We start from the raw sequence: 17,598 nt of genomic DNA, 5'->3' as shown, positions 1-17,598 counted from the left end.
AACAGAGACGTACAAAAGCATAGTTCGCAATATGGAGGGGGACCCTCATAACATCCATCCGTCCAACCGTCAATGGAGTCCGTTTTTTATGAGAAGAAAGAAAAATAGTGGCGCGGTGTCCTTGTTTACACATTGCCATACAGGGCGTTCGAATTCAAACTGCACGGTGGCTGGAATGATTTCCATCTCTTCTTAAAATATATTTCGTCCAAATTTGGGACTAATGTGTGGACGAATGCTATGAGCGTCGCAGTTGAAATGGGGTGGTGGCTTGCGTCACCAAGCGGTTGCTATTATTTTACCAAATGTCCTGTGATGCATTTTACCTAATGCCTCTGACACACACACACACACACACACACACAGAATTCCCAGCGTCAAATCTGACCCACTATTAGGAATTTTGTTTTTGTACGCCTCTGTTGTTTGTGGTCTCCCAACCCTTCTGCCACCAGACCTCTAAACGCCTCTTACTAACCTCTGTTGGTTGTGGACATGTTTACTTTCCTTTTAAATCTTCAACTCCGGCGAGCGGTGCACGGCGGTAGGGTGGCTAACGGCGGTGCCACTGAGCTCGACAGAACACGTCGCTTTGCTTTTCTGCCCCTTCCGCCAGCGATCTCCTCTTGCCAGCATCGGTGACAGTAGACTTTGCCGCCGCCGTTCACGTGCACGATCGTATGTGAGTTTGTTTCGCTCTCATCGAAAGCACCTGTTTTTCACCAAAATTGTTTGCTGCCTGCTCGGCGGCATTCAGGCTCATCGACATAACACGGACGTGGCATCCGAGATCCTGAATGAACCTTTGTGATCTCAGGGCCCATTATGAACAACACTTTAGCTATTAAAATTGACAGATATAATTTTTTCTTTCTCTTACGGTAAGTACGGTAAATCGATTTTGTAAATAGGCGTTCAGAATATTAACGCTTTGGTGAGAACGTGATAAAATTCTAATTCGTGGAAATTGATGGTGGCTTCCTCATAATGCTTCAAGCATGCCAACGTTCTTCTTTTATCCAGTGCTCTCTTTCTTTTCTCTCTCTCTCTCTTACTTCCTCTCAAGTTAATTCGACGCGGACGCGGGCGTGGAAGTTTTGTTGACAAACAAAGCTCGTGCTGCCTGCTAAGTTGAACATTGGTCGTACAATGTCAACGGAGCTCTATGCGTTACACGCATCGCATAATACTGTTAGTAGTCATCGTCGCTACTTTCTTCTTATTCCGTGCCCTTTACCGACGGACAGACCGCACGGGCCGTCTCTCCGCCTCCGTACGGAACTGGTGGGCCGGGGACATCGTGGACTTCGACAATGCCGACAACGTGACGGGCTTCGACTGGCCAATCGTTCCCAACGTCGTTCACTTCGTACGCCTAGGCAACGCATCACTCACCTTCACTGAGGCTGTTTGCATCCGAGCCGCGTGGATACAACAGCGGCCCACCTCGCTCATCGTGCATTGCGACCGGTGCGAGGAGTCGACGCGCTCGAGTCCTCACTGGCCACTGGTCGCCGGGATTCCCGGCCTGCGGCTGGCGACCGTCAAGAGGCCGCGCAACATATTCGGCAAGCGGCTCAGCTCCATCTACCACGCGTCGGATATCGCCAGGCTCCGGATTCTGCGCAAGTTCGGCGGCATCTTCCTCGATGGCGACTCGTACCTCGTGCGCTCCTTGGAGCCGTTCCGGCGCTTCGAAATGGCTCTGGGATGGTACCCGAATCAAGCCCTCGGCACTCAGGTTGGTGGGATGATGCCATAGGTGATGCAGTAGGTCATTAACAGCGTTCGAATGGGCGATGCCACTGGATCCAACGTTTCGACAAAGGAATCTGTCTTCATCAGGGCGAAGACAACGGGCCCACGTACGAAGACAAGTTTCTTTGTCGAAACGTTGGCTTCAGTCTCCACTTTCCTGTGAGCACCTGTGTTGTTCAGATTTACGTGCACGTATCAGTGAGCAAAGGGTACCATGACTTACACGGGTGTCACGCGTTCACTTTCGATCGCGATCAAGTCCGATCCGTATCGAAATACTCGACCGCGATTGGCTCCCTGTCGCAGCTTGCGCTAAGACACCAATCGCGACCGAGAAATCCGATCCGGACCGGGCTTGATCGCGATCAAAGGTGCGCCGTGTGACACACGTATTAGATACGGATACTATACGCAACTGTATTGTTGCAAGAACTTTCCAGTTTGTGCCAAAGTGTCAGATTTAAAGCGACAGGTCATTGATGGAAGAAATGGATGGAAGAATAGTAAAGGCATTGATTTTAATATAAGTCGAACCTCATAATTAGGAACCGTCATCCTTGCGAAAAGAAAAAAACAAAAAGTAGTTTGATAAAGGGAAAATCAGACATGCACCCTTTCGTAGCAATTGCTACACAGGAAACCCATACGGGTTCCTCAAAAGAAAAGCCTCAAGTTGAAGAAAAATTCATCCTGGTCTAGGAGGAATTTCACCGTTCGTGGAATCAGACATGCACGAACAGGTGGATGTCTGATTTTCCCTTTATAAATTACTTCTCTCCACATTGCAGGTTTCCGCAGTACTATTACATCAAAAAGCAGTTTGATATATCAGTTCATTTGGCCTTTCGAAACTTGGTTATAACAAACTTAAGTGAAATTTCATGATGCATTGTGACCCGTTGTGGTTGCTTAGTGGCTACGGTGTTGGGCTGCTGAGCACGAGGTTGCGGAATCGAATCCAGGCCACAGTGGCTGCATTTTGATGTTGGTAAAACGCGAAAACATCCATGTACTTAGATATAGGCGCCCGTTAAAGAACCCCAAGTGGTCCAAATTTCCGGAGTCCTCCACTATGGCATGCCTCATAACCAGAAAGTGGGTTTGGCATGTTAAACCCCATAATTTAATTTTAAATTAATGATGCGTTTTGTTAGCCACCAGCAGTATGACGAACAACGTAGATGTCGAAAAGAATTAATATGTATTAAAGATTAACCTGGATTAAATGATGGTTGCACGTGGCTGCTGGGAAGTGTAAATGCAGTTGGAACCTTTGCCACCTACCAGGCGTCTTGTCCTCAACTTGAAATTCCCACCCACCCCCTCTCCACACACCTGCACTCCTGGTGCTCGCTCCCATGGTCTATGCTCATTCTCAACTCTGCATGCCTTGCTTCTTCTTCTCTGTAACAGATGGCACTAGCATTTCTTGATAACACTGTAGATGCGCACAATGCCGACATTGAACTGGCAGCAGTTCAGTATATAGAATTTGTTATCTTCCGTGGAGAAGTGCAGTTCACCAAGACTAAGCTATAGTGTCCGTTTATTGTCAGTTGACAGTCCCAGTTGCACAGTCACTTCTGGAACAAGAATCCAGGCTTCTATGCCTTGCTGTTGAAACTATAGATCACTGGAAAAATACACACTCCCAAAAACACTTGGGCAAGTATAGCTTAGACAACCCTAGTAACAGACGGTCATATTGTGTTCTCGGAAAACAGCAAAGCGCGCGGCTTCTTTGTCGTCATCTTGAACATGCTCTGCTTGCCACACCAAGCCCCACGAAGCTGCATTGTCGAAAAGAACAAACTGTGCTAGTGCGTTTACGCACCCCAGCCATGTGGCAAATGTGTAAGCAATCGATAGGATCTCTCTTTAATATTCGCCAAGTATTCTTGCATGCATGGTCAAGAAAAGCATGACAAAAGGAGCTATAAAAGTAACTCCCCTGATCACTTTGTTTGCTGCATGGAAGTGGCTTTGTGGTGCTGGCAGCAGATGCCTCATGTTTAATGTATCCATTGTCCAGTCCGTTGTGAGGGAGTTAAGTTACATTAGTATTGGTTACTAAGTTTCACATGTCTATGCAAATAAATTGTTTTATATTCAGGTTTCACAGTGTAGATGTAAATTAGTTCAATAGGCTGGCTAAAGAACGAAAATAATTTATTGGTAGCCAGCCCCATGAATATGTGCAAGAGTATGTTTATCTAGGCCATTTACTCACAGGGGACCCAGATCATGAGAAATAAATCTACAGAACAATAAAAATGGTTTGTAGTGCATACGGCAGGCATTACCAATTAAATCGTTACTGGCAGCTTACTGCCATAAACAGTGGAAGCTCAGAGGCTCGCAAAGAAGCTTGAGAAGAAGTTGAGGACTGTGCAACGAATGACGGAACACAAAATGCTAGGCATAACGAGTACGACAGCGGTATGGATTAGAAAGCAAGTAAGGGTAGCCGATATTCTGGCAGACATTAAGAGGAAGAAATGGAGTTGGCAGGCCATGCAATGCGTAGAGTAAATAACCAGTAGCCTATGATAGTTACACGATGGGTGCCAAAAGAAAGAAAGCACTGTCGAGGACAACAGAGAATTAGGGGCGTGATGAATTGAGGAAATTTGCCTGCATAAGATGGGGTCAGCTGGTACAAGACGGGGGTAATTCACTGGGAGAGGCCTTTGTCATGCGTTGGACATAAATAGGCTGATGATGAGGAAGATGGAAATTCACTGTAAACAAAGAAAAAGCTCTCAACAAAGTTCAGAGCAGCAAAACCAGAAGTGACAACTGTTTTCAGAAACACTAATGTGAACACGCCGAATAATATTGTTACGGAAAGATGAAAGAAGAAAGAGGAAGAAGAAGATCGGAGATGCTTGCTGCTGTGTGTTGGTGGTGGTCAGCCATCCTGATTACTCTGACTCATCTTGTATATATATCGTAAATATAGTCTTTTTGTGCTCCTACCATCCTTGTAACAATATTAAGTGTTAGTGTTGTTTTTCAACGGACCTATAAAGGCGGCTACGTGAATTTAGATAAGTTACATTCATTAACAATAATTTCTTGAAGTTTGTTCTGTTCTTTTATCGCTTCAGACAAGATTGATTGATTCAAAGAATTTGCTGTAAGAAGTTGAAGTGGTATGTTTGAAACAGGCACAGTCGGTCAACTTTGCACAGTGGCGAGAATGTGCAAAGCGAGATTCGCACTGACTTAACTTTGTTCCTTCATACAGCTCCAAAAGTGCCTTTTTCATTTGAATTGTGCCAATGCTGTGCCAATGCTGGTGTGAAAATTCTGAAGCTACCACTCAATACAAAACAAACCGTGGTGCCATTGCATTCATGGGCCACATTCATTCAGGGCATCACAGCCAGCGAGACTGGCACTGTGACAGGTGATGGAATCGAATTGATTCCCATTTTTAATTGCCAACTTTGAGGCATGAATAAGGCTACAGTGAGTTGGGTGGTCATGCTAGCTTTGCAATAGCGTGATCAACACAGTAGTTTTACACGTCAAGGACTGATGCATGATGGTGCTTTCTAAACAAAAAGGTGATCAGCGTCCATCGTGCTTATTTGTGTTGCTTGCTTGCAACTTTATTAGTGGCGCTGTATTCTACTTTTGAAGATAATTTGAGGTCGTTAAATTTAGCATTCAGCATTACAACCAAGCGCATGGCGCTGAGGTACTAGACTGCGGTTCATGCTTTTTGTCAACTATGTCTTTGGTAATACATGTGTATTGATAAAGCTCGCAGTAAAAAAGTTGAAAGCGACCAAGCAAGTAGTCTAGCCCTATATTCCTGTCTTGCAAGTGTGTATCAGTGGCGGAATAAAGAACATTACATGCTTACACTGCCCTGGTATGGTACATACTACTTTGGCTTGCGCCTCCGAAACGACCGCGTGTTTGCGATTCTGGAAGTCGTCATCCCCGCCGTTTCATGATAAAGTTAACCTAAAAAAAGTTGCGCACGGCGGTCCCCGTATTGAAGTGTTAACCGTGCTACTACCGCATCATTGGTAGTGATATTTTTTCGGTGAAAAAAGCTTGAGCATGAACCTGAGTAATTTTTGAACCCGCAAAAAAAAAACGAAAAATTCGCATATAAGACGCACCCTTGTATAGGACGCACCAGCAAGATTTTTGGAAAAAAACCGCGTCTTATACACCGGAAAATACGGTAACGTGTTTGAATAGAATATACAGAAATTGATTTTATTGGCCTGTACAAAGTAAAGGATGTGAAAAAAGCAACTGCGGTAGAAAAGACCGTAATTATGATATCCAAGGTAACTGGAATCAGTCTCACATTTATTTATTTATTTATTTACAGTACCCTCAGGGCCCAAAAGGGCGTTACAGAGGGGTGTGGGTACAACAATAATAAAAAATACATGCTCAAACAATTATTAGTATTAAGGTGATAAATTCAAAAGATAATCAGTTATTGCAGTCTTGAAAGATGATGCCTCCTCGATGCAGGCGATGGAGGGGGGAAGGCGGTTCCACTCGGCACTGGTTTTCGGCAGAAATGAGTCAGAGAAAACATTTGTGCGACAGAAAGGAATGAACACTTTAAACCGATGATCAAGACGCGACGACATGTACGAAGGCTTTGAAATTAAGTCTTGTTTAAGCGAGCTGTTTTGGTAAAAGATTTTTTGAAAAAGGCAGAGACGGGAAATTTTTCTTCGAATGTGCAAGTTAATAAGGCCAAGGTTCGACTTCATTAAAGAAACGCTAGATGTGCGGGAATAATTAGAAAGGATGAATCGTGCTGACCTGTTCTGAACTGACTCAATGTTATCTGCTAGTGTTTTTTGACCAGGGTCCCACACAGATGACATGATGTAGGAAAAAATACTGATTAAGGTAAATATGCAGTCATTACAAATGTGAGCATGTCAGTATGTACTGGTAATGTGAGAACAACTGTGCTCACACTTACGTCTGGGCCAGCATTATGTAAGCATTCTTTTCCTTTGATTATATTCATTTCTTATCACCGGTCGCAGCGAATGGCTAATATTGGCGATAACGAAGGCATGGTGTCATGCCAGCCAGTGACGAAGGGCAAAAGAATGGAAAAAGCAGGAGAATGTTTACATAACGCAGCCCCTAGATTCCTTTTGAAGTGCCCAGCAATGACACCCATAAAAAAACAGTTGCTTGGGGCTGTGTGCGAAAATGTGCATATTGTTGTTTGGCCCCTTTATTTTCAGGTTCTCGTTGCCCACAAGAATGCCCGGTTTCTCCACCTTTGGTACAACTCATACCGATACTACCGTCCCGAGCTGTGGTACTGGAATGCAGGACGCCTTCCCACAGAAATGATTCTGGTGCCAAGGCCACACCTTGTTCACCGCGTGCCTTATGACTTTGGCGTGCACAATGTAGCACACCTCTTGTACGGTGTCTGCAAGCCTGACTGGAGACAGTACTTTGCTATTCACCTCTTGTTTCGACACCGGGACTACTTGGTCACCTCAGATACATTCGGGCCACTGACAGTGTTTAACGTGGGCCGCTACAACACGACATTTGGCCAGATGGTCAGGCTGGCTCTGTTTGGAACAACAAGACTCGGAGACCACCACACTTTGAAAGACCCTAAATGGTTTCTCGAAAATGAGCTAGAGTATGTACTGGATGCTTGCTAACTTAAAATGTTGGGGCACTTGACCGCCAGCCAGCCTTTGACGCAACTTCTCCCTTGTGACCTTGCCCAGCCGCCCTCGCAGACTTACTGCACCTCTTGTGGAGTTTTCTCAGGCTGTGCTCATTGAGGCATCTCCACCTGCTGAAAGTGGGACTACATCCAGGCTGCCCACCAGACAACCATGTGTAAATATAATGTCCAGATCATAGATACTTGCTGGAATTCATTGAACAGACTGAGGTCCCTAGAGGCCCCTTTCTGGAATTTGGGCATTGGTTCTTGGCACTGCACAACACCACATGGGGAGCATGCCACGCGGCGTCCATGCAGATATAAATGAACACTTTTCTGCATGACCACCGCATGTTGTAGAGTGTGCTGTGTCGATGTGCACCTCCTGACAAAATGACATCCTCGGCGTTCTCTCTCCTTTCTCTCCCTCTTTTTACCCTTTAACCCCCTTCCCCTGTGTAGGGTAGCAAGCTGGACAGGCATTTGGTCGACCTGCATGCCTTTCTTTTTCTCTTCCCTTTCTCTCACTGAGCACAACAAGCTACCGTATTTGCTCAAATATAGGCCGATACTTTTTTAAAGGACGATGAGTACGAAAGTTGGGAGTCAGTTGAGATTTGAGAATGCAGTTTAATCGCAGCCACCAGACAATCGGTGCATTTTGGATCCACAATATTCTAGGCACTATATTGCAACACCGCCTCAGGAACCTGGCGGCGGGCCACAAGATCTGGGAGGTCAAGATTGCAGCTGATGGGTTGATGTGCCTCGTTTTTTTTTTTTTTTAATGTAGCGTCTCATCATTAGCAAGGACAGTGCACTGTAGGAAGAGGTCAAAGACATATAGGCTAGGCATATTGACAAAGATGACAACAAATGAAGGTTGCACATGCTTGCAATGGCTGTCGAAAACCTTAATAACATGCATGTTCTTTTTGCAGTCGAATGCCTTATTTTCATTTAGTTTGCATTTTAGTAAAGTTTTTAATTTCCTGGCCTTTTGAGTTTTGGGCATTTGCCTTCGATCGGGGCCGGCATAGATTTGAGTAGATACAGTATGTATGTGTACGTATAAGGTGCTTCACCTGTTTTATGTCATAGGGCAAACTTTCACCTTAAAAGAAAGTGTATTGGAAGATTTTTGCGAGAAAGGGAGGAGAGCAGTCTCTCAGTTTGTAGACAAATATGCTTTTTAATTGTCAGCCTGGCTGCTAACCATGTGTTCATTAAGACCATGTTCATAATGCTTTTGTTTGTCATGACCTATATATTGCCAGCCATGTTTTGTAAGGTTGTGCTTGATAAGCATTGTCACATTCAAGTCATCGTGCAAGGTGTGCTTGCGATATCATTGTTAGCGAATCTCAGATGTTACCACATATAGAAAGACAAACCCATCTAGAGTGTAAAAATTACTCTAGCATATTGTCCAATTTTTTGGAATTGGATTGGCATTACCAAATCCATACTGCAAACTTACCACTGTTGTTGAAAAGCGTGCAATTATTGCATTCTACTGGTGCTAACATATGTGGCAGAGACTTGCAAGTTAACAAACAAGCTCAAAAACTAGTTAAGGGCCGCACAAAGAGCAATAGAAGGAAAAGTTTTCTGTGTAACGCTAAGAGGCTGGAAGGGAGCAGTGTAAATCAGAGAGCAAATGGGGATAGCCGATGTTCTAGTTGACATGAAGAGAAAGAAATGGAGCTGGACGGGCCACTTAATGTGTAGGCTGAGGAAGTTGGGAAATTTGCAGGCGCAAGTTAGAAGCAGCTCGCACAAGACAAGGGTAATTTGAGATTGCTGGGAGAGGTCTTCACCCTGGCAATAAACATGAAAATAGGCTGATGGTGATGATTCTCAAACTTGTGTGATTATCTCAAGACAAAATAAATGACGTTATGACACCTCTGTTGGTGACAACAGGTGAACTCTCCAGACCTGGAAACTAGGAAGCACTGATTGCCATGAGCTCAAAGTTCGGGTGGACCTTTTAAGGGAGCCCCGACCACTCTTCGTTAAAGGCAGTTAACTCCCGAGTCATGGTATGCATGGTAAAGACGAACGTAGAGGTTAATGACGAGCTAATCCATTCAATTCTGGAACTGGCGAGTGCTGGTATATCTGATACTGCGAACAAGGAACTTGAGATGAGCTCAACCAGGCAGCACTTTGAGAAAACAATAGAGCTACGTGGTGGCAGATACGAAGTGTCATTGCCTTCGAAAACCAGGTTTGAGCTGTGTGATAACAATGAAGCTGCCATTACCAGGCTGAAGAAACTTTTGAGCCGCTTGTCCAGCAAGGGGGATCTTCTACAGAATTGTGATGCCATGATTTGTGACTATATACTGGCCGGTCATGGGGAAGTTGTAAAAGACCCACCTCAAAATCTGGCGAAGGTTTATTACATAAAGAAGTTATCTGGCAACAAGTGCTGACAACAAAAGTATGAGTTGTCTTCAATGCGTCATCAAGAACATGGGGATGCAAGTTGCTTAGCGAGGGCTTGGAAAAGGGCGACAGCTTATATTGGGACCTCGTCAAAATATTACTGCGCTTACAACGTGCCCCATCACCATAATGGCAGATGTCGAGAAAACCTTCCTTCAGATTTCGATGCAAGAAGAAGACAGAGATGCCTTTCGATTTCTGTGGTTTGAAAGAGGTGTTGCTGAGCTTCTGCATAAGGACGCGCAGGAATGGAGCATGACCAGAGTACCTTTCGGAGCTGCTGAGATTTCTGCTGACAGCAACCATTTTTCACCACGTTAGAGTGCCACCAAGTATGTCTTCGGCTGCCAAGACCTTGGGCGAGTCGTTTTACATCGACGATTTAGTGACAGCAGCTCATTCAGAGGATGAAGCTGCCCAGTTTTGTAGAGAGGCACAACAGCTCCTGCTCTCGGCAGGAATGAATCTTCGCAAGTGGTTGACAAATGCTAGTGAGCTTATGAGCACAGTGAACAGCAAGCACTGCTCAACCAGCCAGCAGGTGGCTGTACTTCATGACGCCTCAGTTAAAGTACTGGGCATTGTTTGGAGTCCCCAGAGCGATGAGTTCAGCTTCTTGATGGCCAATCTTCTCGACTTTCTGAAAGAGAAATCTGACACAAAAGCTTGTCCTACAAGTAACCTTAAGAGCATTCGATCCGATGGGATTCATTGCACCATATGCGGTGTCCATACAAATATTGTTTCGAAAGATCTGGACGCGTGGAATTGACTGGGATGAGTGTCTGCCCACAGATTTACGAACAGAATGGCAAGACAGAGTGAGCCAGTTGACAAAGCTGCACTCGGTAAGGGTACTGCATTGCATCAGCATCAGCAAAGGGAAACTGCCACACGTACTAAAAGTGCACATCTTTTTCGATGCAAGTCCGTGCGCATATGGTGCAGTCGTCTACGTTGTGACTGAACAAGCAAGACAAACCCAGTTACTCATCGCAAAGTCGTGCGATGCTCCAATCAACACGGTAACTTTGCCTTTTCTAGAACTTCTGGGAGTGTTAATTATTGCAAGGTTGATGAGCTTCGTATCCAGTGCACTTACGGACTTCCAGCTTTGCTACACTATGTGAATGGACTCGACAATAGCATTATCGTGGCTTAGGAACGATGCACAGAAATCTAAACACTTCCTTTGCAACAGAGTCACTGAAATCCAAGAGCTAATCGATCGAGCCTTCCGCTTGGAAGTATTGCCTTGGCACTGAAAATCCTGCCGACCTGTTGACACGAGGTGTATCTGTTGACCAGATAGCTACGAGCAGCTCTTGGTGGCTAGGGCCTCACTGGCTTCAGGATGCTGAACACATCTGGGCATCACAACCACTACAAACAATGCAAAACACAGTTGTCCATTGTGAAAAGGTCGCCGTTCAGGTGTCGCTTACCACTGACGTCATGCATCCACTAATTGTAATGGAGCATTACAGCAGACTTGACGAGCTGCTGAGAGTTACAGCATGGGTGCTGAGGTTCATCAGTTGCTGCAGATATAATGGCAGCGATAAAGAAACTGGTCCCCTCACGGCAAAGGAGCTATCAAGAGCCGAACAATACTGAATTTGACAAGTTCAAGAAAGTTCAAGATGAGTTTTTCAACGCAGAAATCAAAGCTATCTCAGAAGGGCATTTATCGATACATGTAACGTCACTCATCGCAAGCCTCAACCCATTCCAGGACAAAGATAGGATACTTCGGGTTGGTGGCTGTTTAATGCTAATGGAATCTCTGGAAGGTGTCAAGCATCTGATTATACTGGCCAGTAATCACCACATTTCAAGGCCAATCGCAATCAAAGCATACTGTGAAGTACTTCACGGAGGTGTGCGAGATACACTTACACAGTTGAGAGAGCGCTTCTGGATGTGCAAAGCATGAAGCCTGGTGAGGAAAGCAACCAAGGAATGTTACTTGCCCAAACATTACACCGTTACACCAAGCAGCGCTCCAGTAGCTCCACTCGCAAAGCATTGGGTAACACAAGCATACGCATTTGAAGTGGTCATAGTGGACTTCGTGGGACTTTTTTTCATAAGGACACCATTAAGAGATATGAAGAACTACACTGCTCTATTCATGTGCACAGCGTCGAGTACGATCCACTTAATACTTTTGTCCAGCGTGACATCTGAAGCATTCTTGATGTCCTTGCATTGCTTTTGTGCCCGACTAGGCTTTTCCCAAGTCATCTGTTCTGGCAATGCAAGGGCTTCCAAGAAAACGTCAGGGGATCTGCAAAAGCTTTGCAGAATGCCACTAGAAGATGGCGTCGCTAGACAGCTGAGCAGCAAAGGCATCAAATGGAAGGTTATTGTACCAAACGCTCCATGGTGGGGTGGATGGTGGGAGTGGCTTGTGAGATCGTTCAGGATTTCACTCGGCAAACTTCAGTCCTTGATTTTGTTTTTCTTACTACATCTCTTTTCAATGCCGGTTGTGAATGCGATGTTATTGATAGAATATCTGGCCATAATGCTGTGTTAATTTCAGTTGCAGGCATCGTCTCTGAATATACTGCACATTTCCTGACATTAACTGCACTGATGATTTGGCAATAACAGATGCCCCATGCAGTTCTTTTCATGAGTTTGAACTCGTAAGTGCCAGTGGTGATACTAATACCTTGACAAGTTTCTTCGAAAATCTTCTTAGTAAGTGTGTCAACCTTTTTATTCATTTAAAAACAAAGAAAACAAACACTGAAATTCCTTGGATGACTAGGGACCTTTCGCACTTATCACACCATGTGGCCAGATTACGTCAATCGAAACGCTCTGGTGTTTCAACAAAATTCATGCAGCTCCATAGCGCTAAAAATGAACTTTGTTCTAAAATGGTTACTGCAAAAGAATTTTATTACAAGGTAACTTTGCCAGAATTAATGATGACTAATCCCCGTAAAGTTTGGAAAGCTATCCTACCACCTAGGTCATCCTCGGACACATTAAGTACTAACAATGTTGCAGTTTCTGATTTGCAGACAATAAACTTCTTTTAATGCCTACTTCCACTCTGACTCTACGACTGATAACTCTGTAACCCTTGTTTTTGATTCCGAACCATACCCTTTAATCAACAAAGTATCACTGTCTCCTGAGGGTGTACTTAAGGGGGGAAGTGGGTCTTAAAAATTTTTTTCTTATTTTTGGGTGAATCTTTCATAAACTCCACTGTCTGGGGTAATTTTTCGTGCTGATTTCAGATCTGTAATTAGATTTTTGATAGCTGCAGCAGTTCAAAAAATATTGAGGTCTGAAGTCAAATTAATGTCAAATTCGTTACGGGGCTTTTTGAAGATTCCGTCTTGCTAAATCAAAAACTAAATGCATGACACCATTGCTAAAGACCTACTGTAGGGGGTGATGCTATTTTTATTCATTTGGAAGCATTTTGCGGACAAGAAAACAATCTTGCATTTATTATGAACATTTTTTTCTAATTAGCAGCGAGTACTATACCTGAATGTAATTTTCATGCCGGTGCAAGAGTAATAAAAATAGCATCACCCTCCAGATCATTTCAATACGAATAAAATGATACCACCCTTGTCATTTTTGGCCAAAGACAACCCAGAAAAAACACCCGTAAGGCGGAGTACAGTGTGCAAAAACATCGAACTGAAATAAACGCATTTGAAGTTTCAAACAAATGTAGCTTTTGCTGAAGTGAATCTACAGCAATACAAATGGCACCATTTTGAAGCTCTATGTTTTGTAAGAATGGCCATACTAAATGTGTGACTGCACACTCTCAAAATAATAGTACACTGGCCACTGAACTAGCACAAGAAACTTTAATAGGCACCATGCTCTACAAAGAGCATGGTGCCTGGGTTTCAAACCGAAGTGTAGAACTCTGTGTGGGCATGAATATAGTTCCAGTGTTGTACATGCAGGCTGTCTGATTGATAGCAGTCTCCATTACAATCAGTGAGGCATTTATTCATTTGGTATTAATTGACCATGTTACTGAATGAAGGCTCTGAGTGTAAGTAGCCTTCCAAGTCATCTTCACCTGGCAGTGGCTGTGGAACTTAGGATCAGAAAGCCAGTGATAGATATGCAGCTGCTAGGTGCTTTCCAGAATTTTACTTTTGTATGATGCCTCGATGACTTCTGCAGCCAGGTGTGTGCCAGCCCAAGGGGCCTAGTGAACAAAGCTCATGATGAGGTTCTCTTTTGGTATGATAGATATTGTTACGAGCTATCGTGACAATATGATAATAGAGTGAACGCGCAATGTGCTTGGTTGCGAGTCCGAAGTGCCGATGTGCGAAATGCACAGCCGCAGATACAAGGAGCCGACGCGCGATGTGCTTAGTCGCGCAGTTCAAGGTGCCGACGCGCGAAATGCCTAGTCGCGGGCTCGAGGAGTCGACCCTCGACGCGCTTATTCGGGCAGTCCGAGGTGCCGACGCAGAAATGCCTAGTCGCGGGCTCGAGGAGTCGACCCTCGACGCGCTTATTCGGGCAGTCCGAGGTGCCGAGGCACGAAATGCCTAGTCACGGGCTCGAGGAGTCGACCCTCGATGCGCTTATTCGGCCAGTCCGAGGTGCCGACACGCGAAAGGCCTAGTCGCGGGCTCGAGGAGTCGACCCTCGATGCGCTTATTCGCGCAGTCGGAGGCGCCGATGCACAAAATGATTAGGTGACGGTCCGAGAAGTCCACGCGCGATGTGCATGATCGCCGAGTCGGAGACTCCCTATGCGCGAAATGTTTAGCCGCGTTTCCGAGGATTGCGTGCGCAATACGTATTTGTCACGAATTCGAAACACCGAGTGCTGAAAGGCTTAGCCGCATGTCCGAGGATTCCGTGCGTGAATGTTGGTTGCGAAGTCCGCGTCGCCGATGCTCGGAATGCTTAGCCGCGAGTCTGAAACGTCCACAAGTGCAGGGATCGGCCACGCTACTGCGATGTCCGCGTAGCGCCCGGTTGGACACGTCGAGATTGCGACGAGTGGAGACATCAAACTCGCGAGGTGCAAAGAGCCGAGCAGACGACGCGAGCGCCGGACCAATGGCGAACCGCGCTGGAGTCACGTGGCAGGCGCGGCCAATCGCAGACTCCGGCACGACCTTCAATTATTTGCTTTTTGTGCGCTTGTTTCTGTATGGAGGAGATCGCTGAAGCGGCAAATTTGAAGACGGAGAAATGCGCTTTCCAACGAGACCAAGATGACGGCGCTCGGTAGCGCCGTTCCGGAGATATCGTGGCGTGAAAAATGCTGTTCTTTCTTGATTTCCGCGAGATTTTTCGCCACCTTGGCTGATAAAACGAATTTTTTAGAGCACTTCTAAGTGGTTTACAGTGATGATATTTGGGTATCAGATAGAAAAGGGGTTATAGAAACTGAAAATGTGATTTTCCAAAAATCGATTTTTTGGCCATTTTTCGCGATTTAAAACCCGCGTCCCCCCTTAACTTAATCCTAAACATAGACACCAAGAAGTCGTGGTCCTGATGGTATCCTGACTGTTTTTTTCATTCGATACTGTCTTTGGGGCAGCAGATATCTAACACTTAGCTTTAGAAAATTTCTCCTAACCACCACCCTTCCTCCCTCGTGGAAACTTGCTTCAATTCTGCCCTTGTTTAAGCCAGGTAATGTTCAATTGTTATCTAACTATAGGCCAATCTCCTTAACAGCGCACTCATGTAAATTACTCGAACACATTATCTTTAAACATATTATGAAATTTCTTGAAACTAACAAAATTTTATGCACTTTGCAGCATAGTTTTAGACGTGGCCTTAGCGCTATAACACAATTGACAGAATTTGTTCACGACATCAGCAGCTCTTTAGACAGGTGACCAGATTGATGCTATTTTTATAGACTTTGCAAAGGCCTTGGGCACTGTCTTGCACCCTCAACTTATGCATAAGCTGTTCGCTATACTAAAAAATGCATCTTTGGTTGACTGGATATCAGACTTTCTTTCCAAGCATTCGCAATATGTATGTTTCAACTCTACTAACTTACCCTTGATGCCTGTTTCATCAGGGGTTCCCCAAGGCTCAGTACTGGGTACTCTTTTATTCCTGCTTTATATTAATGATCTCCCCTACACACCTCAGTTAAAGTACGTCTTCTTGCAGATGACTGCATTTTATATCATGCAATTAAGTCGCCTGCAGATCATGTTGTCCTTAACAATTATTTTGCTCACTTCTGTAACTGGTCCAAAGCATGGCAAATGAATATCAACTTTTCCAAAACTGTCTCCATGTCCTTTACACAATGCTCATGCCCTTCCTTCTTTGCCTATGCCTTTAACAATATTACTTTAAATAGGGTCTTTGAATTCAAATATTTAGGTATCCTACAAACACATGATTTGTCATGTTCAAAACACATTTATGTCACCTGTAACGAGGCCTTTAAAAGACTAGGTTACTTACATCTTACACCGTGTCTTGCTCTTCAAGAAACTAAACTTCTCACATATAAAACCCTCATTCGCCCCAGAATATGGCTGCCTTGTATGGAATCCATACAAACATTGTGACGTCAAAAAAATTTAATCAGTGCAAAAAAAAAAGGCAGTGCGTTTTGTTTGTAGGAGATATGATAAGGAATTTTCGCCATCTAACTTTCTTCCCCTACTTAGTCTCATTCCTCTTGCAGAGCGCCGTGAACTGGAATGCCTAAAATTCCTTCACACGTTAATCAATTCTCCTCGCCTCTCCTGTCTAGGTAACTATTCGAGTTTTTCCAAACCCTCACGTACGAGGACTCACCATGCTCTGAACATCTCAACCTTTTCGATCACACTGATTCCATTAAATACAGTTAATACAGTTTTTTTCCATCAACAATAGAAGTCTGGAATTCATTACCGGGCAACATCCTTTCACTACCACTGAAGCAATTTACGCAAGCTTGTTTATAATTGTTTGTATATTTGTTGTTCAGACCACTCTTGCAATAGCCTCATTGAGGCTGCAGTATGTATAAATAAATAAATAAATAAACTGTAATGACACTGCTTTACAAGATTCTTCAAAGAGACTGCCTAAACTCTGAAGAACTCATGACAGTACTAGCAGAAGTCGAAGCCATTGTCAATTCTAGACCACTTACTTTCGTTGGGTTGGAAGATGGCAAACAATGCACTCTGACTCCAGCCGAGCTGTTGATTGGCTGTAGGTTCACGATGATACCACAAGGCAATAGTGAGGAACCAGAGATACCGACGCGTACGGAGGCTGTCCAGAGACTTCATTCAGTACAGAAGGCACCTGACGGAAAACTTTTGGAAACGATGGACCAAAGAGTACTTACTCCAGCTTAGATCAGCACACTTCTGTGACAAATGGGGCAAGAACAAAGTTAAAGGCGACGTTGTACATGTTGAGAGCCCTCCACGTCAAATGTGGTAACCCGTAAAGGGGATGGTAGTCTACAGAAGAGAAGATGGACACGTTCACTCTTGCAAGATAAAGCGACAAGACGGCCTTGTGACAACAAGGGCCGTCCAAAGACTGTACGTGCTAGAAATAATGCCGTGACCGCACTTCGCAGCCAGGAATATGTTGAATTTTCCACGCTCTCCCTACATGAACGAAGATGATCCTGGGGCCGGGGCGCACGTGAGCACATTTGAAGAGAAACTGGGGGCCATCTTTTG

General features: G+C 44.7%; 1 protein-coding gene across 1 annotated transcript; it reads left to right on the top strand.

Annotated features, from left to right (window-relative positions):
* The first annotated feature begins 1,042 nt into the window (after positions 1-1,042).
* Positions 1,043-14,077, top strand: LOC135905183 (uncharacterized). The gene is made up of 2 exons (XM_065436203.2): positions 1,043-1,741; positions 7,005-14,077. Exons 1-2 carry the CDS (start codon positions 1,166-1,168, stop codon positions 7,440-7,442), a joined length of 1,014 nt encoding a protein of 337 aa, XP_065292275.1. The 5' UTR covers positions 1,043-1,165; the 3' UTR covers positions 7,443-14,077.
* The last annotated feature ends 3,521 nt before the right edge of the window (positions 14,078-17,598 follow it).

This window comes from Dermacentor albipictus, chromosome 3 (genome assembly GCF_038994185.2).
Source record: "Dermacentor albipictus isolate Rhodes 1998 colony chromosome 3, USDA_Dalb.pri_finalv2, whole genome shotgun sequence".
NCBI classification, from domain to species: domain Eukaryota; kingdom Metazoa; phylum Arthropoda; class Arachnida; order Ixodida; family Ixodidae; genus Dermacentor; species Dermacentor albipictus.
This window is presented reverse-complemented; position numbering and strand designations above follow the sequence as displayed.